Here is a 21,361-nt window from a genome sequence, read left to right as displayed (position 1 = left end):
GATGGCAAGGATGGCTGAAAGGATTATAGCCTCAGGTGAATGCCAGGACCATGTGGGAAAGTTCACAGAAAGTTGGGGGGGGTGTTTTCCAGGACCCATACCCCATCATATCCAGGTCCAATTAAGATCTAGTAATGAGAAGAAGGTGACCTCTGTTGTCTCACAGGAAGAGAGGAGTCTAAAAAGGAGTAAGTGAAGAAGATGGATCAAGGATAGAAAGGGGAGTGATGGAAGATCTTGTTTTGAAGAGGGGAGTTCCACTGGTGAATGGTCCCATGAGTGAAGAGAGATGTTCTGTGAAGGGAGATGAGGAACTTGTGCTGGGCATTTTTTGAGGGATTTGGTACTTAAAAAGACCAACTGTATTACTTGGGGGGGGGTGCAGTTGGGGCAATTGGCACCTGGGAGGGGGACTCAGGGAGCAAATTTTGAGGCAAATGAAGAAAGAGGGTAACAAGGAAGAGGGTATAATTCAGGGGGTTCTCTTTATTACCTATAGGAATTGTTGTTGTTCTTTGAGTAAGACAAAAAGGAAAAGGGAATCCACAAGACAAGCTCTTTAAGGCAGTGGTAAAAACTGCCTAGAAGGGAGAGACTAAAATAGGTATCTTAGAAATTCATGAAGAATACAGGGAATAGAGAAGGACTAGTAATTATACGGGTCATGAACCAGAGAATGAAAGTGTAGAATAGATAGAAAGGGAGGATATATAATGAAGAGAGTGGGAGAAGTCCTCTTTGGAAAGGGACAAAAAATGAAATTTAAATAACTAATGAACAGGAATATATTTGAAGGAGAAGAAAAGAAGGGGGAGTCTACATGACTTATTGAGGGGAAAAAAAGAGGAGAAGAATAAAATAATCAGACAAAATCAGGAAATAAAAAGGAAATAATAAGCAAAACTCCAAAGAGCAAAGGGTACTAACGAGGAGGGGGTGTTGAGGTTTAAGGGCTTAGGGGTGCTGGGACCCCAAAATCACAACATGTGGGCTCTGCCTGAATGAATTTGACCCAAGTCTTCTCTCAGCCAAAGACAAGGTTTATTAGAGATGAACCATACAGGCCAGACTCAAGGAATCTAAACATTTGTGACACCTGTAAGGATGAGTGGGTATGAGGAAGTCTTGGCATTTAAATGGGGGCCAGAATGGATCTTATGTACAGCCAAGTAATTTGAAGTGACTGGAGGAGGGGCTGGGAGGAGGATTCTGAAGCTGGGGTGACTGGGGGAGGAGTTTAGGGAGAATCTCAATGGGAGTGTCTGGGAGGTTGAATGGGGTCATCCAGGAATAGACAATGGAGGGCTAGTTAGGGTAACAAAGAACTGGAATATAGGGAAGGAAGAGGTTGAATGGGGTCTGAATAAGATCAAAAATGGAAAATATACTAGGCTTCATTAGGGTAGCAAAGGGAGATAGGGACTAGGCAATAAGGCCAGTGGATAGAAATAAGAATAAAAGATAAGGAAAGACCAGTTGAGTGGATTATAGCCTCAGGCAACCATTTGAGACTTCTTTGATAGTTCAAAGAAAGTTTAAGGGTTTTCTGGGGCCCATTGACAAATGGGACCTAAATTCTTTTTGGGGTGAGGGGCAAAGGTCTCAGCTTGGGTCCATACCCCATCAATAAGGAAGCAAGCTACATCACACTGAAAGGAGCTACACACAAGTCAATAAACTTATAAGTGCTAAATGCCTTTGCATCCAAATTCATAAAGCAACTGTTAACTGATTTACAAGAGACAAAGAGAGTAACATAATAATGACAAGAGACTTCAGTATCTTTCTTTCAGTTTTTTGATAAATCTAAGAGAAAAATTTTAAAAAGGGAAATGTGGAATTGAACAAATTGTTGGAGAAACTAGAGTGAGAAGACTTAAGACATTTAAAAAATTGAACTGCAAAAGAATATTTCTCAGTATCACATGGAACCTTTACAAAAACTGACCATGTGTTAGGGCACAGAGATAATGCAAACAAATGTAAAAAGACTGAAATAGTAAATGCATTTCTTACAGATCATAACACAATAAAAATAGGCATCAGTTCAGGGACCAGAAACAAAAAACACAGACTCAAATGAAGACTTTAACGATGAAATCCTAAATTATGAGTGGGTCACAGAATAAACCATAGAAACAATAATTATGTGAAAGAAAATGATAATGATGAAACAATACACAAAAATCTCTGGGATACAGCTAAAGCAATTCTCAGGAGAAAAATCATATCTCTACAAACATATAGTAACAAAATAGAAAAAGAGAAGATTAATGAACTGAAAATGCATGTAAAAATTAGAAAGCCAATAAACAAACCTAAAATTATTACAAGAGAAGATATTAAAAATGAAAGAAGTAGCTAAATTTGAAATAAAAAAACATAGAAATGATTAATAACATGAAAGCTGGTTGTTAGAAAAAACTAATAAATTTAATAGGCCTTTAGCTAATCTAACTAAAAGAAGAGGCAAAAAATCAAGTCAACAAAATAGCAGATGAACAAGGTGAAATCATGGTAAAACCAGAAGAAATATAAAGAATAATGAGAACATATTATGCATAGTTATATGCTAACAAAACTGAAAACACAAAAGAAAGAGGAATACTTTAAAAAAATATAAAACACTAGGCAGCTAGGTGGTGCAGTGGATAGATCAGCATCCCTAGAGTCAGGAAGACCTGAGTTCAAATCCAATCTTAGACCAGACACTTGACACATACTAGCTGTGTGACCCTAGAGAAGTCACTTAACTCCAATTACCTTGCTAAACAAAACAAAACAAAACAAATATATATGTATAAAACACCCAAACTATCAAGACACTAAATAAAAAAAAAATCTCTCCCTTTTTTTGGAGGCAATTGGGGTTAAGTGACTTATTCAGGGTCACACAGATACTAAGTATCTAAGACTGGATTTGAATTAAGTCCTCCTGACTCCAGGGCTAGTGCTCTATCCACTGTGCCATCTAGCTGCCCCTAAATAAAAATCTCAAATAACCCAGTGTCAGAAAAGGAAATAGATTTAGCTGTGGAAAAAACTTCTTTGTCCTTATAGATTCACAGGAGAATTCTGTCAAACATTCAAAAAACAATTAGTACCCATACTTATCATTTGGGGAATGGTTATTTTACATACATACACACACACACACACACACACACACACACACACACACGTCTTGGATACCAAACTCTTATTAGAGAAATTTGATAAAAATATATTTTTTCATTAGACCACTTCCCTTTCTATCCTAGGTGCATTAATTTTGTCTGTTCAGAAACATATTTTATAGCAGTACTTTTTATGATAATGAAGTATTGGAAACAAAGTTAATGCCCATTGATTAGGGAATGGTTAAACAAGTTATGGCACTTGAATATAATAGAATATTATTATACTGTAAGAAATGATATATGCGATGATTCCATGGAATCATGGAATGATCTACATGAACTGATACAAGTAAAGTAAGCAGAAGAAAGCAATACATTACACAATAATGACAACAGTCTACATAGAAAGAATAATCACCCACAAAAAATCATAAGTGAATATAACAAATTATAAAGATTAAATATAACTAAGACAAAAAAAAATTTAACATCATAATGAAGGAAATAATAGAAGAGCACTGCTTAGAACTCCTAAACACAGAAAATGAAATTCCAATTGAAAGAATTCAGATCACCTCAAGGAAAAAAACAAACAAATCAAGGTTGCAAACTCAAAGACAACATGTTTAAATTTAACAATTTAATTCAGAAACAAGTTTTGCAAGCAATCAGGAGAAAGACCTTCAAATGCAAAGGCATCGATCAGAGTTTTTATGTCTTTCAAAGTTGTTTTCCTTTACAATGTTGTAGTTGTACAAATTATTTTCCTGGGGCAGCTAAGTGGTGCAGTGGATAGAGCACTGGCCCTGGATTCAGGAGGACCTGAGTTCAAATCCAGCCTCAGACACATAACACTTACTAGCTGTGTGACCCTCAGCAAGTTACTTAACCCTATTGCCTAACCCCCTCAAAAAAAACAAACAAAAAAATTATTTTCCTAATTCTGCTTAATTCATTCCATCTCAGTTCATACAAGTCTTCCTAAGGTTCTCTCTGTTATGTTTGTATACTGTAATTTGGTGAGCATCCACTTTGTTTCAAATTCTCAGCTACAACAAATATTGCTACTATTAGTATTTTTGTATACTTGGGTCTTTTACTTCTTTCTATTCTCTGTTTGGAGCTATTACCAAGTAGTGGTATCATTGCGTCAAAAGGAATGAACAATTTAGTGAGTTTTTGGGTAGGGTTCCAAATTTCTTTGCAGAATGATTGGACCAATTCATAGCTCCACTAACAGTGTATCAGCTTAGTTGTCCTTCTGCAGTATTTCCAAAAATGTCCACCTTCCTTTCTTTGTCATCTTTGTGAATCTGATGACTATAAAGTATAATCTCAAGGTTGCTTTAATTTATATTTCTCTTATTAGTAGTAAGTTTGAACATTTTTTTTCACAGAGTAGTTGATAGCTTGTATATCTCCTTTCTTGAGAACAGGCTGTTCACATATTTTGGCCACTTATCGGTTGGAAAATAGCCCTTATTCTGATGTATTTGAATCAATTTTCTATATATGTTGGGTACCTTTTTCTGAGAAGTTGCTGCAAAAATGTTTCCCTAGTTAAATATTTTTCTTCTAATTTTAGCTGCACTTATTTGGTTTGCGCAAGAACTGGTTAGCATTTTCAAAAGCTACAGAAGTAAAATAGAATGAGACCTGAGAGAATACCATTGGATTTAACATCTGAGATATTAATTGGTTTGCAACTTCAAAAGGCATGAAAATTTGGTCACTATTTCTTATTAACTGGTTAGCAATAGGGTATATGATAATTTAATGTAGCTTTTCTAATTGTTGGTTCATTTTGGCTGTTCTAAACTTGAACTACAAAATACATAAGAGAAACTTTTTTTTTTTAAATTTAGGCAGAAGCAGACAGCCTTGATGTTTTGGAAAAATACCGAGGAAAGTGTGAACCTACCTTTCTTTTTTACGCAGTGAGTATTTTTTTACAGGAAGAATCAATATTATATGTAATTAGAAATACTCAGATTCAAAAAAAGTATATTTTGTTTTGCACATATTTTGGATAGGATTCACACTTTTATGTTATAGATATACAACAACAAAGCAAATGATTAAGAAATGAAAGAGTCAAGTGTTTGATAAACACATACACACACAATAGAAAATTGGTAATTACATTGACTTTCTCAATGGGCTGCTTCAAGGAATAAATTCAGTAATTCACAGTTCTTTGTAAACTGTAAAATGTTGTTGTTCAGTTGTTAAGTCATGTCTGACTCTTCGTGACACCATGGACCATAGTATGCCAGGTCCTTCTATCCTTCGTTATCTCTCAAAGTCCATCCAAGTTCATATTTATTGTTTCCATGATACTATTTATCTAGCTCATTCTCTGTCATCCTCTTTTCCTTTTGCCTTCAAAATTTCCCAATATCAGTCTTTTCCAAGGGTTCTGTCTTTTCATTATGAGGTCAAAGTATTTAAGCTTTAGCTTTTGTATTTGACCTTCCAGTGAGTAGCCTGGATTAATTTCTTTAAGTATTGACTGATCTCCTTGCTGTCCAAGGGACTCTCAAAAGGCTTCTCCAACACCACAGTTTGAAAGCATCGATTCTGCAGTGCTCAGCTTTCCTTATAGTACAACTCCTACAGCCATACATTGCTACTAGAAAAATCATAGCTTTGACTACATGGACCTTTGTCAGCAAGGTGATGTCTCTGCTTTTTAGTGCTCTCCAGATTTGTCATAGCGTGTCTTTTAATTTCATGACTGCAGTTGCTATCTACAGTGATCTCTGAGCTGAAGAATATAAAATCTGACATTGCTTCCCTTTCTTCTCCCTCTACTTGCCAGAAAGTGATGGGACCAACTGCCAAGATTTAAAGGTGTTTGTTTGTTTTTTTTATGTTAAACTGCAAGCCAGCTTTTACACTCTCCTCTTTCACCCTCATCATGAGGCTTCTTAATCCCTCTTCACTTTCTGCCATCAAAGTGGTATCATCTGCATATCTGAGATTGTTGATATTTCTCCTGGTAACCTTAATTCCAACTTTTGATTCATCCAGCCTGGCATTTTGCATGATGTTCTCTGCATATAAGTTAAATAAGTAAGGTGCCAATATACAGTCTTGTCATACTCATTTTCCAATCTTAAACTAATCAGTTGATCCATGTTCAGTTCCAACTGTTGCTTCTTGACCTGCACACAGGTTCCTCAGGAGACAAATGAGATGATCAGATACTCCCAACTCTTTGAGGACTTGCCACATTTGCTGTGATTCACACTGTCAAAGGCTTTCGTGTAGTCAATGAAGCAGAAGTAGATGGTTGTTTTTTTTTTTTCTGGGACTCTCTTTCTTTCTCTATAATCCAGAGAATGTTGGTAATTTGGTCTCTAGTTCCTATGTCTCTTTGAAAACCAGTCTGCTCTTCTGGTAATTTTTGGTTCACATATTGCTAAAGCCTAGCTTGCAGAATCTTAAGCATAACTTTGCTGGAATGAGAAATGAGTACAGTTGGTTGGTAATTTGAACATTCCTTGACACCCATATTTGCTGGCATATTGAGTGGAGCACTTTATTTTATTTTTTTATCAATTTATTTTGATTTATCAATAATCACTTCCATATGCTTTTGAGTTTAAAATTTTTCTCCCCTTCTTCCCCACCACCCTCCACAAGACGGCACAGAGTCTGATATAGACTATACATTTACATTCATATTAAACATATTTTCACATTAGTGATGTTGTAAGTAAAAATTAAAACCAATAGGAGGAACCATCAGAAAGAGGAAACAAAACTCAACAGAAGAGAAAAAAAATAGCAATTCAACTTCCATAGTTCTTTCTTTGGATGTGGATAGCATTTTCCATCACAAGGCCTCTGGAGATGTCTTAGATACTTGTATTGCCGGGAAGGGTTAAGTTTATCAATATTAATCATCACACAACGTGGCTGTTATTGTGTACAACATTATCTTGGTTCTACTCACTTCACTCAGCATCAGATCATACAAGTCTTTCCAGGTTTTTCTGAAGTCAACCTGTTCATCATTTCTTATAGCACAATAGTATTCCATCACATTCATATGCTACAACTTGCTCAGCCAGTCCCCAGTGGATGGGCATCCTCTCAATTTCCAATTCTTTGCCACCACAAAAAGAACTGCTATGAATATTTTTGTACATGTGGGTCCTTTTCCCATTTGTGTGATCTCTTTGGGATATAGCCCTAGAAGTGCTATTGCTGGGTCAAAGGGTATGCACATTTTTATAGCCCTTTGGGCATAGTTCCCAATTGCTCTCCAAAATGGTTGGATCATTTCACAACTCCACCAACGATGCATTAGTGTTTCAATTTTCCCACATCTTCTCCAACATTTATCATTTTCCTGTTTTGTCATGTTGGCCAATCTGATAGGTGTGATGTGGTACCTCAGAGTTGTTTTGATTTGTATTTCTCTAATCAATAGTGATTTAGAGCATTTTTTCATATGACTATAGATGGCTTTAATTTCTTCATCTGAGAACTGTCTGTTCATATCCTTTGACCATTTATCAATTGGGGAAAGGTTTGTATTCTTATAAATTTGACTTAATTCTCTATATATTTTAGAAATGAGGCCCTTATCAGAGAGGGTGGTTGTAAAAATTCTTTCCCAATTTTCTACCTTCCTTTTAATCTTAGTTGCATTGGCTTTGCCTTTGCAAAAACTTTTCAAAATTATCTATTTTGCTTTTTGTAATGTTCTTTCTCTCCTGTATGGTCATGAATTCTTCTGTTCTCCATAGATCTGACAGGCAAACTATTCCTTGCTCTCCCAGTTTGCTTATAGTATCAGCCTTTATATCTAAATCATGAACCCATTTTGACTTTATTTTGGTATATGGTGTGAGATTTTGATCTATGCGTAGTTTCTGCCATACTCTTTTCCAGTTTTCCCAGCAGTTGTTTTCAAAGAGTGGGTTTTTATCCCAGAAGTTGAGGTCTTTGGGTTTATCAAATAATAGATTACTATAGTCATTGACTACTGTGTCTTGCATATTTAACCTATTCCACTGAGTGGAATTGAGTGGAGCACTTTAACAGCATCATCTTTTAGGGTTTTAAATAACAGTTCCATCACTTCCACTAGCCTTATTGTTAGCAATACTTCCTAAGGCCCACTTGACTTCATTCTCCAGGATGTCTGGCTCTAGCTCAGTAACCATACCATTGTGGTTATTGGTGACATTATAATCTTTCTTGTATAGCTTTTTTTGTGTATTCTTGTCACCTCTTCTTAATCTCTTCTACTTCTACTAAATCCCTACTATTTTTTGTCTTTTTTCATGCTCATTTTTGCATAAAACTTTCCCTTGATAGCTCTAATTTTCTTGAAGAGATCTCTTATCTTTCCCATTCTATTGTTTTCTATTTCTTTGCATTGCTCACTTAAGAAAACTTCCTTGTCTCTCCTTTCTATTCTCTGGAATTCTGCATTTGGTTGGGTATATCTTTCCCTTTCTCCTTCCCTTTTCCCTTTCCTTCTTTCCTCAGCCATTTGTAAAGCCTCATCAGATAGCCATTTTTTCTTTCTTGCTCCTTTTTCTCCTTAGGAATGTTTTTTATTGCTGCCTCCTGTACAAATTGTAAAATGGACACTGATCTGAATCATTATTATTATAGGGAAAAGTGACTTTCAAGCATGAAGGAGGTCTGGCTGAGGGTGCCTCTGGTGTAGGGAACTCAGGGCAACATGAAGCTAGTTGGCACTTGTGGAGCTGGGTGGAATGGCAGCATTTGAGGCGGTAGAGGATAAAAGAAGCACCAAAGAAAAATCTTTCCAACTTCATGATTTATCCCAAGGTTGTTCCTTACTTTCCACATTGTCTTATTCTAAGTAAAAGTCATCTCCATCTTAAAATTTGCTAATAAAAATACAATAAAAGGCATTTTTCACCAGCGATTCCACTATTTCAACTGGTTATTTTACCATCTATTCTAGGGTGGAGAATTAGTGGCTGTGGTAAGAGGAGCAAATGGACCGTTACTGCACAAAACTATTCTAGATCAGCTGGAGGCAGAGAATAAGGTTTTGGAACAAGGCATTGAACGGAAAGTGGTAATTGGAGGATCTTAACTTCTGAAACTCTGAACTCTAAATGTCTACCATGTACAATACACTACTATACTCTAATACAAATGATCTCCTTTGATATTCTTATAGTTTTTAATAGGAAAACTCCATGCAACTCAGTAATTCAGAGTGATTAACCTTTTCCAATTTGAATAGAGAGACCAAGGCTTATTCTGAGACATGATTTGCTGCATCATACCAAAGCACCAAGTCCTTTTGGAGTGAAGCCATATGTTTCCCCAGAAGTGTCCTGGGCACAGACCCAGTACTCCAGGACATATGCTGTAGCCAGAATAGACTAAGAGGGACTCCTGTTTTCTTCCCATTACACATATTTAAAACTTTCCTTTCATCCTTAATTCAACAAAATTCTATCCATTCAACTAGACTGGATATCATTCCATTCCCTTCAATTCAATAACATCTCAACTCCATTTAACCAATTAGATCTCATATATCAGAACTATTTCTGCAACACTTGATGGGTGCAGTATGGAATACAAAGTTATAGAATTAAGCAACTTTAAGAGCAAGCCTCTCAAATATGTAGGTATACTCAACAAAGCCTGAAATGAAAATTTGTGGCACAGTAAGAAATTTGTGGCAGACCCATAGAACCCTGGCTTAATTTCCATGTTGTTTAAGTGTCTATTCAATCCAACTGAGAGATAATTTCCTTTCATTTAAAAATTGTTTCCTTCTACTGAAAATAATACGCATTTTTGTTAACTTGAACTCATGATGATTTATAAATAAGAAAGTATATGGCTGTTGATAACATTTGGAAAAACAAAACAAAACATTACTTTAAAATTGAGTTTTTAAAGTATTAAATTATTATACTATTTTAATTGAATGGAATGAAATAAAAAAAAGAAAAAAAAAGATTTTATGCAAAAAAAGAGGAAATTGGTATTTGCCCTGATAAAAATACCATGAGGTCCAGAAAGAAACTTGAATTCCCATTGTGACCCAAATTCTAACAATCCAGGGGGAAAAGATCTATTACTTTATTGCCCCCTGCCGTAGTTAGGTATCAGTTTAATTTTTTTCTGTAAATTTCAAATTATTTTCTTTTGGAATACTTGGTATCTTGTCAACTTTTAACTTTTGTTTTTTTTTCTTGTTTTTAATTCTATTGATTTAAAAAATAGATAGTATACAATATCTAAAGAGAACCAAGATTTACTTTTGGTTTTCCCCTACTACCTAGTTAGTAGAAATCTTTTAAAATTCTCAAGAAACCTGAAGTCCAAATTTTAGGTTATCTAATCTGTATTTTGTTTTCATTGGTAATTTTCCTTAGAATAAAGTTTGGGGGTGGGGGACTTCTTTGCCCTTGTACCACATAGATTTAGTATGAGTTATCTGATTACTTGCCTTAATAAAAGATGTATGTTAGATTAAAGATGCAGCTCTCTCTATTGAAGAAGAAAGTGTTTCCCAAGACCAGGAATATGGAGAGGAAGATGATGTAGGTAAGTAGAATTCAGTTCCAATAGGATTAACAGACATGGGGAAAGGGGGAAAAATATATATGTGTGTGTATCTATACCTATCTATTATATACTAAAGGAAATAATAATTTAAAATAGCAGCTCAGCTAGCTACATCTCATACTCAAGGTCCTGGGGGACCTTTGAAGGGCATCAGGACTCTACTAATGAAATAGGATCACATCCCCATTCTGGTGTGGTTGTCTCCAATATCAAGTGATAGTGATTATTGTCCAAATAGCATTTGCCAGTGATTAACACCCCTACTATCAGTCTAATTAATTAATATCAGTTAGCTTTTACAAAGAGACATTTACTGAAAAACTATAACAAGAACTGAAGTACAAAAACATCCCCCTAAACTAGGCTAACTCTTCCCTCTACACAACTTTGTACCTAGGGAGAGTGATCTCAAACTTAAAGCATTTGCTACAAAGCATTTGCCCCACACATTTCACTTCTGGGTGCATCATAGCCATCAGATAAGTCACTCCCTTGCATGACATCTCAGGTGCTGGGCTTATGCATTGCTGGACTTTCCAAAAGGCTATTCTACTTACAATTCTCCTTACCTAAGAATAGACACAACAGAGACCAAAAACAAAACAAAACAACACCCCACAGGCACCATGTGTTCCAGGCCACATGGCACCCTGGTGAGAAGGACTCTTTCCTACTAATTCTCTTCAGCAATTTTTGCCTTTCTCAAAACTAGGGAAGAAAGAGATCAATTTGGCTGATACTCCTTTCCACGTGGGATACAACCAAAATTTCTCCACGGGTCCCTGTACCACAAGTGATCTCCTTAGATTTTCAGACACATTTGCTTTGGTTCCCTATGCCAAAGAGCAACTGAAAGTTTTCCCAATGTATTCCTGCCATGGCAATGATAATCCAGATGTAATTCCATTTTCATTCAATCATAGGAAAATAATTCCAGTTTGAGAATAGAAAAATAGGATTGGATAAGCCCTGAACAAGTATGAGGTTCCCAAGAAAAAGAGTTAAGCACTTGGGGTTGATTACTCAGGGTTTCTAGGCCAGCAGGCAAACTAAGTCCCATTATCAGCAATGCGTTACAATGTCAGACACACTCATGTCACAAATAAGGCAGTCTAGGACTGATTAAAAGGAAAAAGGGGTAAAATGAGCATCAGCTCAATGAGTATCAGCCAGGAATCAGTATTTTAGAAATATAAAACCCATACTTTTCATGCCAGCTACAATACTAGGTTATAATAATTTAATAGATATTTATTGATAAATTAGCATTAAATTAACATTGGGCTGCTAGGTGGTGCAGTGGATAAAGCACCAGGCCTGGAGTCAGAAAGACCTCAGTTCAAATTCAGCCTCAGACACTTACTAGCTGTGTGACCCTGGGCAAGTCATTTAACCCTGTTTGCCTCAGTTTCTTCATCTATAAAATGAGCTGGAGAAGGAAATGGCAAACCACTCCAGTATCTTTGCCAAGAAAACCACAAATGGGGTCTCAAAGAGTCAGATGTGACTGAAACAACTTCACAATAACAAAGCACTCAAACAAGCAAATAGTGATTACAAAGAAATTGACCTGACTTTTAAGGAACTATTGAAAAACTGACTATACAATTACAGCCTAAAAGAAAGAGAAAAAAATTCTCTAGTGAATTACAAAAAATAGAAGATTCAATAAAGAGAATCTGGGATAGAGAATCTTTCCAGTGGTTTTCTGAAAATTAGAAGGGTTCAATGTCTGCCCCAGATGAGGTCCCTCCATTCTACATCATTATGCACTTCTAAGAGTAGGTTCTCCAAGTATCCACATGATTCCCTGAGTTTGTTGCCAATACTTGTTTCTCATTGGCTCATCCTCTATTACATTTAATTAGCATTTATTCCAGCATAGACAATCAGAGGAACATAGGTTTAGTACTGGAAGGGAATTTAGAGGTTATCTAGTCCAGCCCCCTTATTTAGCAGTTGAAAAAAAAATAGAGAGCTAGACTAGGGGTGAAGAAGATCTAGGTTCACATCCTGCTTCTGATGCAAACTAGTTGTGTGACTCTGGCCAAGTCACTTAAACTCTCAGTGTTTTAGGTAACTCTCTAAGACTATAAAGTTGCAGAGAAAGTAGAATTTCCTTACCAGAGTATTTCTTTTGTCAATGAAATCATAGGTAAAGTCTTTCTTTAGAGGAAGTAAAAGACTGTCTAGGTTAGATTGGAAGAAGGACAGTTTAGTAAAGATCAGAAAAGAGAGTTATAATAAAAAGAGAAAGAAAATCCAAGTCAAAGGAAGGAATAAAATTAGCACACAGTTGTGCATGTGCATGAATTATTTTTGTTTATGTAATAAAGGCCCTGGGTTTCTGGAACTATTCATTCTAATTCTTGTTTTCCCACAGATCTTCTGCAGGATCTTGGGGAAATTGCTATGTTTCTTGGCTATTTTTTCTCATTTGTGAAAAAGGTCAGCTGAAGACAATAGTTGATGTGGAAAAGACCTGGGCCTATTAGCAGACAGTAGTAATCAAAAATAGGACATGGCAACCAAAAACCAAACCGAAGGAAGCACCAAAAGACTGAAATAGTAGGTAGTCTAAGCAAACTCCATTTTAGGCTACTTTGACAGGCATAGTATCCAGAAGAAGAGAGGTCATAGTCCTACTGTACTTTGCCCTGTCCTGACCATATCTAGAATATTGTGTTTAGTTCTGGGCATCATATTTTAGGAAAGACACTGGCAAAGAAGATTACAACCAGAGGACAGTGACTAGGGTGGTAAGGAGGCCTCCTGGTAAAGTGATGGTGAGATGTCTGCCCTGATAGAATGTAAGCTCCTTGAGGGTACAGACTATTTCATTTTTGTCTTTTTAATCCCTAGAACCCAGCAAAGTACTTGGCTCATAGCAGGCACGTAATGAATGATAGTTGATTGATTGACACACCTATGAGTACTGCCTGAAGAAAAGAATGCTTAGAAGGGATAGGATGACTGCTCTTTAAGCATTTGATAAGTTGGCATATATAAAGAGATTGTTGTTATTGTTGAGTCATTTCAGTCATGTCTAACTCTTCATGATCCCATTTTAAGGTTTTCTTGGCAAAGATACTGGAATGTTTTGCCATTTCCTTCTCCAGCTCATTTGATAGATAAAGAAACTGAGGAAGAGAGGATTAAGTGACTTGCCCAGGGTCACACAGCTAGTAAAAGTCTGAGGCCAGATTTGAATTTAGATATTCCTGACTCTGGACCCTGTACTCTAGCTACCATACCACCTAGCTACCCCTAAAGAAATTAGTCTTGCTATTTTAGACTCCAGGGGTCAAAACTGGGAGTAATGGGAGGAACTGCAGAGAAGTAGATATTGATTCAGTATAAAGAAAAACTTTCCAACAACTAGAGCTCTCTAAAAATAGAATAGGGTACCTCAAGAGGTAATGAGTTCCCTGTCTCTCAAGGTCTTCAAGTAGAAGCATTATATCCACTTGTCAAATATATTGAAATCTCCAGAGCATAAAATCCTCATTAAAGTACAGGGTTTTTTTTTTTTTAATTCCTTTTAGTGTCACTTGAAAAATCCTGCACACTGGCAATTATTAAACCAGATGCTGTGGCACATGGGAAGGTGGATGAGATCATCCTGAAGGTAATGCAATAAATATCCACCAGAACTATAGCAATGTCTTCTTTTTGGAATTAGAAGACACCTAGAAGTAATCGTCTTATGGAGGGACAATTGGTATACTTTAAAGAGTATTAGACCGAAAACTGGTACTTGAATACTAATTTGGATAACTAACTAGCTAACTAATTAACTTTAATTTGTTGACAATTCAATTTTTGGCAAGTCACTGTGGGTCTTAGCTTTTTTATTTATAAAATGAGCAGATATTCTAGATAAAATGTTAGTGTGGCATCATGAAAAAATGCTGGATTTGGAAAAAGAGGATTGACCAAATTTGGTATTTCCTGGGGAAGCTATGTGGTGCACTGGATAGAGCTCCAGGCCTGGAGTCAAGAAGAGTCATCTTAAGTTCAAATCTGTCCTCAGACACTTACTAGCTGTGTGACCCTAGGCAAGTCATTTAACTCTGTTTGCTTCAGTTTCCTCATCTGTAAAATGAGGGGGAGAAAGAAATGGTAAACTACTCCAGTATCTTTGCCAAGAAAACCCCAAATGTGTTACAAAGAATTGGATGTGACTGAAAAAAATGACTGAACAATTAGTATTTCCTATCTGTGTGACCTTGCGTAAGTCACCCAACCCAAGTCTCAATTTCCTCATATGTAAAAAGAGAGCGTTGATATAGATGATCTCTAAGGCCCCTTCCAACTCTAAATACATGATTTTATCATGTTGAAGATCCAGTAAGACTCTGAAAATCTTCAGTTCTGTTGAGGGGATCTTCTTTCTAAGGGTTTCAGTAAGTCAGCAAGCATTTATGCTAAGTGCTGGAGATACAAAGAAAAACAAAAAATAGTCACTTTCCTCAAGAAGCTCATAGCCTAATATTTTCAGTTAAAGTATAGTTTAAGCTGGCAAAAAATAAATTTGTAATAATATAAACAAGTATTCTATGGGAACATGAATATTGAATTTATGATTGTGGAGAAATCTCAAAGCAAATATCTTTTTTAAAATCATATTCTGTTTAGATTTTTTTTTTTTAGGCAATTGGGGTTAAGTGACTTGCCCAGGGTCACACAGCTAGTAAGTGTCAAGCCTTTGGTCTGAGGTCGGATTTGAACTCAGGTCCTCCTGACTTCAGGGCCGGTGCTCTATTGACTGTGCCACTTACCTGTCCCCCTAGATATGTTTTAAAAGTTATGAGAGAGAGGCCACGGACCCTTTAAAGTGAAGCAGTCAGTATCAAGTACTTTAATCTTGCGTGTGCTTGTACCTGTTGATAAAGAGATCCACTCTTTATGTCAGATTACTATCAGATAGGTGGGAGTAGGAGGAAGCTGGAGGACTTTTGACCAGACAGAAATAGAGATTCAATCTTAGAAACTGGATGTCAGACAAACCACTGATTGAAGGGAGGGAAAAGATCATTATAATGCTATGCAATTTTTAGTTGTTTTTTTTTTATTATGTTGGACTAGGAGAAGAGAGGAGGAATCACACAAAAGCATAGAATTTGGGAGAGCAAACATGACCTTTCTTATAAGTTGCAATTTCTTTTTTCCTTATAGAATAAAGATTAGGGTAAATAGAAGTCTACAACAAAAGAAATACTGTTGGAGTATTGACCTAGCCAGCAAAGAAGGCTAAGAATCTCAGCACCATGGACAAATCCCAAGAGTTCCATGGACAAATAGAAAAGAAAAACATGCAGAGGGAATTTATTGGGAGGTGAAAGGCAACTGGGGTAGACAAAGAAATGTCTGATTATAGTCGAGGACTAGTAAAAATGGGGGAAGGGAAAACATTTATTAAGTGCTAAGCACATAGTTGGTACTTGATTAGTACTATCTGATAAGCACTTTATAAATATTATCTCATTTGACCATTTGAAAATGGCACCTGATTATCTTCACCTTAAAAAACAATCCTCTCAATTATGTATCTTATTTAAACCTAATGGTTAATGATTATAGTAAAGTTCTACTTTGAAGTTCTATTTTTATTTTTAAAAAATACAAGAAAGTGGTATAGCATGTTAATCTATGGTTCTCAGTTAACCACATCTGTAGGAAAACATGCTAATCATTAGGATTATGAGGCTTTAGTTGAAGCACTACCATTGATGTGGCAGTAATATAAATTGCAGGTATAGTATGGAGAAATATCAACCTTGGGAGCTCTCATCTTAAAGAATCAACCTAAATGATGTCAAATGTCATAGTAAGCAACAAATATGTCAACAATTTCTTAGCCTCTTCAGGAAAGCTCAGCTTTAGGCTGCATTACTCTTGGACTAAATTAACAACTCTGGAAATGTGTCAGTTGCACCATTAGGTCAGCCCATCTCCATACCTCCTCTAAAGATTCATTGGGAACTAAATAGAGTCTTGATGATGTGGAGAATAACTGTCTGAAAAGAGCAATTCTGGAGGAAGGTCTGGGGTTACTGTAGTAGAAGCAGTTGTCAGGGTCCTCTTTGACTGGCTAGGGCTTTTTAAAAGATGTTATAATAGACTATTATCCTCAGATGGAGGAAAAAGCTTTGTTGATAATAGCCATAGAGCTGTGATGAAACCACCCAAACCCCTTGTTAGTTTGGATAGTGCAAACAGTCAGATGAGGGCAACTAGAAGCTGAGGTGTTATAACATCCTCGTCCCATTTGGGTTGGACTTTTTCAATATAATTTTCATTAAGGATTTAGCATAAGAAGTGCATGTTATGTCCAACCAGTGTTCCATCCAGACTGATAATCTATCTTTATAGGCATATCAAGGTAAATTTTGGGAAAGCATGATGGTTTGATATAATTCTCAAAGATTATGGATAGACCCTAAACTGTCATAATTTCCTCTTAATAGCCTGATATAAATCTATCACTTATGTTAAATCTATTGATTGTTTCTCTGCTTGCATACCCACTTGGGATAAAGGATTCAGTATATTTTAGTATTTGCCTGGCTCAATTTCCTTGCCCCTACAAAATCTTACCAATTAATTCAATTCAACAAACATTCTGTATGTGAGGCAATACTGGGGAGACAGCAACAAAAATGAAAAATAGTAACCTATTCTGGAGGAGCCTATAGACTACCGGATGTTACACTCTGCTATGAGGAAAGTGAATTCAGGTTTTATTTATAACCTCAAGATATGTTATCCTTCCTTGGCATACCATAGATCCAGGAAGCGGGGTTTGAGATTTTAACTAATGAAGAAAGAATCATGACAGAGTCTGAAACGAGATATCTCTATCAAAAGAGATCTGAAGAGGTCAGTTCTATTTCTTCTTTTTTGTTTGTTTTGAAGTTCTCATTTCTCTTTTTTTATCTCTGTGACAGTTGAAGTCTGGATCAATTTAGATTAGCAGGAATACTATGAAAGTACATGGTAAACATGCTGTGAACTGTAATAATTTATAGACCATTAGATATCCAACGTATTTCAAATCTATTAAACTTAGTGATGTAAGACAGGTATCATGGTATGAGGAGATTGAAAAGATGATATCATTCATATGGCAATAGATTTCTGTTTCATTGCCATCAAAAATTTATATTAAATGCTTACCATATGCAAAGCATTGTGGTTGGCCCTGAGTACGTAAAAGTGCAAATAACAGTCCTTGTCCTCAAGAAACTTAGAGACTAGATAGAACCTGAAAGGATAAAATAATTTGAGGTAACATATGCAAGGAGTCTAATGAGTATTAGTAAGAGTAAATGCTGAAAGCATTCAGAATAACAAGAGATCCTCCACCTTGGCTGGTAAGGTGGGGGTTTCACAAAGGAGGGGGGACTTTGAAACTCATAATTTGACAGAGACAGTAGAGATAATCTACTTCAACTGCTGCCTGAAGGATAGACCTTTTCTACATCATCCCCAACATCAAATTAAGTTTCTTCTATTTAAGTTTGCAATGCTTGTGATCACAAATTTTAGGGACTTGTAAAGGTGAAAAAACTGAGCAATATATAAGCTAGAGAGAGAGTGACATCTTTGGCCACTGAGTTTTAATGAACTTTGGTTGAAATAGCAAAAATCAGGGGCAGCCAGGTGGTGCAGTGGATAGAGCACTGGCCCTGAAGTCAGAGCGGACATGAGTTCAAATATGACTTCAGACATTTGACACTTACTAGCAGTATGACCCTGGGCAAGTCATTTAACCTCCATTGCCTAAAAAAAAAAATGAAATAGCAAAAACCAGAAATCTGATTGCTGTAGTTGCCAGAGTTGTAGTTTAAGTTTTAATAACTTAATATTGCTCTAAGACTTTTGGGACACTCCATACTTTGATGTTTCTCTTACTTTCTAGAAATAGGAGGGGAAACCTATAGCTTCTTTAAGTTTCCTTGCATATGTGCCACTACCATAAATTGTTGAGTAAATTTGGCATCATTGTATTTTAGGAAATCTTTAAAAAGGTAGTTCAGCACATGTCAAATGGACCATGCCGGCTACTCATTATCTCATGGCCTGAAAAAGATAAAGACGTAGTTGCTGCCTGGAGAGACTTCATTGGTCCAAGTGATACTGAAGCTGCTAAGAGAGAAAATCCTGAAAGGTAATGACAGAGTTTCATTTTCAGAACCTACATCCAGAATGAAAAATCATGTCTACACTTACATTGGTCATCTTATACTTGAATTCTTCAAAGATCCTTAATTTTAGTGGTAGGAATGGGTTGAAACTCCTCTTTGCCTTAGTGAATGGTCTTTGTGAGTGACAGTGGCCCCCAAATTAATTAACCTCTAAATAACCAGGTGATGAGGCTCTCCAAACTCAGCTAGACTATTTCTGATTTGGGCCCTCTAGACTTGTTCAAACATAAGAATGGTTAACCTGAAAGTGTTTGTTAGTACACAAAGATCTCAACAACTTTGATATACATTTAAAAAGAGGCACATGCAATGTTAACATTCTGCTGCCTCTTCCCAATAATCCTCCCTCCCAGTTAAAGTAGTCGAAATGAATAGTTGTTGGAAGTCATTGATTGTTGCTTATTTGTAACTGTTCCCCCACCATGGGTGCTCTTTTCTGAAAATTCAGCTTAGAATTGCCAACTGAGACATTTGTAATAATTTTCTGTTTGTTCTGGACTTGATCATCAAAACAAGAAGAACCTTAATCAACAGGGAACAGCTAGATTTTTAAGCATAGGTTCAAGGGATTATACTTTTTGCACTTGTACAATATTTTTGTTTTTTTGGGCAATGGGGGTTAAGTGACTTGCCCAGGGTCACACAGCTAGTGTTTTATGTGTCTGAATTTGAACTCAGGTCCTCCTGAATCTGGGACTGGTGCTCTATCCACTGCGCCACCTAGCTGCTTCACACTTGTAGAATATTCAGGGAACCTTCACATGTACAGTGTCATTTGAAACTCATAGCAACCCTATTGGGCAAGTTGGGCAGGTTTTTATTGTCTCAATTTTACAGATAAGAAATAATTTGCCTAGATTATATAGCTGGTTAATGACAGAACTGAAAATGGAAACCAAATCTGTACTATGACTTTACTTCTTGTTTTCTTGATACTTTCTTAGAATCACTAAGTGGTTTACTAAAGAAAAGATGATGTTTTACATGTTCTTCAATTAAAGTATAGAGTATAGGAACTTGGTTGCTAAATTAAAAAAATTAGTTATGAAAATAATTGATTTGTTTGTAATCAGAGAGAATTAAGGATGGAAATTCTATGAGCTAATGACATAAAGTTGATTTCCTCTGTTTTTTTAATCCTTCACGTTGGTTGTTCATGGCAAAGTAAAAACAACTTGTAAACAATTCAGAAAGTTAAGTGACTGATGATCAAGATTTAGTCAGATGTCATTTTTTTTCAAATAAAATTATTATATGCTTTGTCTTACTTAACATCCCTAATTTTTATTGTTTACAGTCTCCGGGCTCAGTACGGCACAATAATGCCATTTAATGCTGTCCACGGCAGTGAGAATAGAGAACAAGCCAACAGAGAGCTTGAATTTTTTTTCCCAAATTTTAAAATTTCAGGTAAGGATATAAATTCAGTACAGACTAAGTAATCACAGACAATTTTTGCCCTCAGTCAATGTGAAAGAGAAAGGAGGTGAACTAATTTTAAATATCTAGTAACTAATTTCAGTATTGTGAATGAATGAATAAATGAATGGATGGATAAAATCACTTATTAAGGATTTACTGTGCTAAGCACAAGGGATATAAATAGGAAAGCAATACAGTCCCTGCTCTCACAACACATAAAGGAGATTTCAGCTGCAAGTTAGAAAAGAAAAAAAAAGGTCCCATAGTCCTATCTAATTGTTATATTAGATATACCTCTGAAAATAGTGGATACTAAATGTTTCTGTAGACTTTCAGTTAAAAGTGTTTCCTCAATTTCTGGTCCCTATACTTTTTCTCATATTAGTTTTCCCTCTTTAAGAATTTAAAGGTGTGGAATAAGCTACCAGATTTTTCCTCTTATCATTGCAGGTATAGTAGGGGATGAGGAAAGTGGTTATTGAAGCTCATGAGGCAGATAATGGGGCTATATAGATCTTTCTATAACAAGGAAATGCTTCGGAATGTTAAGAACAAGTTTTATTCTTACCCAACAGGAAGTGATGCTGACAAAGTACCAAGGGAAGAAATTCTACAGTGAACAAATTCATGGATTAAGATTGCTCTCCTCTTCTTCTAGAAATGACTAGATATGACCCCATAAGCCCCAGTTCAGATTTGCTATCTTCATATACAGGAGAAATTAAAAAAATTAATTGCATTTATTTTTAATTTATGAAATAAAACAAGCATTGCCATAATATAGTAGAATAATAAAAAAGATGATTGCACATGAAACTGTAAGTCTATTATGTATAATTTGCTATTCCTTTTAAATATGTAATAAAGTTATCATGAAAATTTCTTTTTTTCTTCCTTTCCTCCCTCTATAAATGGCTACTATTAGACACAAATATATGTGTAAATGTATGTAAAATCATTCTATACATACTTCCATATATTAGGATGTAAATTTTTTTATAGTTAAAAGTAGAAAAGCAGAAA

General features: G+C 35.9%; 1 protein-coding gene across 1 annotated transcript in view; it reads left to right on the top strand.

Moving 5' to 3' along the window:
* NME9 (NME/NM23 family member 9) overlaps positions 1-21,115 on the top strand; it is a 36,073-nt gene extending 14,958 nt beyond the window's left edge. The window contains exons 4-11 of the mRNA XM_027845303.1: positions 4,985-5,056; positions 9,076-9,192; positions 10,610-10,685; positions 14,252-14,334; positions 17,496-17,588; positions 18,725-18,879; positions 20,214-20,326; positions 20,914-21,115. Coding sequence (XP_027701104.1) covers positions 4,985-5,056; positions 9,076-9,192; positions 10,610-10,685; positions 14,252-14,334; positions 17,496-17,588; positions 18,725-18,879; positions 20,214-20,326; positions 20,914-20,957 — 753 coding nt within the window. The 3' untranslated portion in view covers positions 20,958-21,115. The remainder of the gene's footprint in view (positions 1-4,984; positions 5,057-9,075; positions 9,193-10,609; positions 10,686-14,251; positions 14,335-17,495; positions 17,589-18,724; positions 18,880-20,213; positions 20,327-20,913) is intronic.
* The last annotated feature ends 246 nt before the right edge of the window (positions 21,116-21,361 follow it).

This window comes from Vombatus ursinus, unplaced genomic scaffold, assembly GCF_900497805.2.
Source record: "Vombatus ursinus unplaced genomic scaffold, bare-nosed wombat genome assembly UNPS02014959.1, whole genome shotgun sequence".
NCBI classification, from domain to species: Eukaryota; Metazoa; Chordata; class Mammalia; order Diprotodontia; family Vombatidae; genus Vombatus; species Vombatus ursinus.
This window is presented reverse-complemented; position numbering and strand designations above follow the sequence as displayed.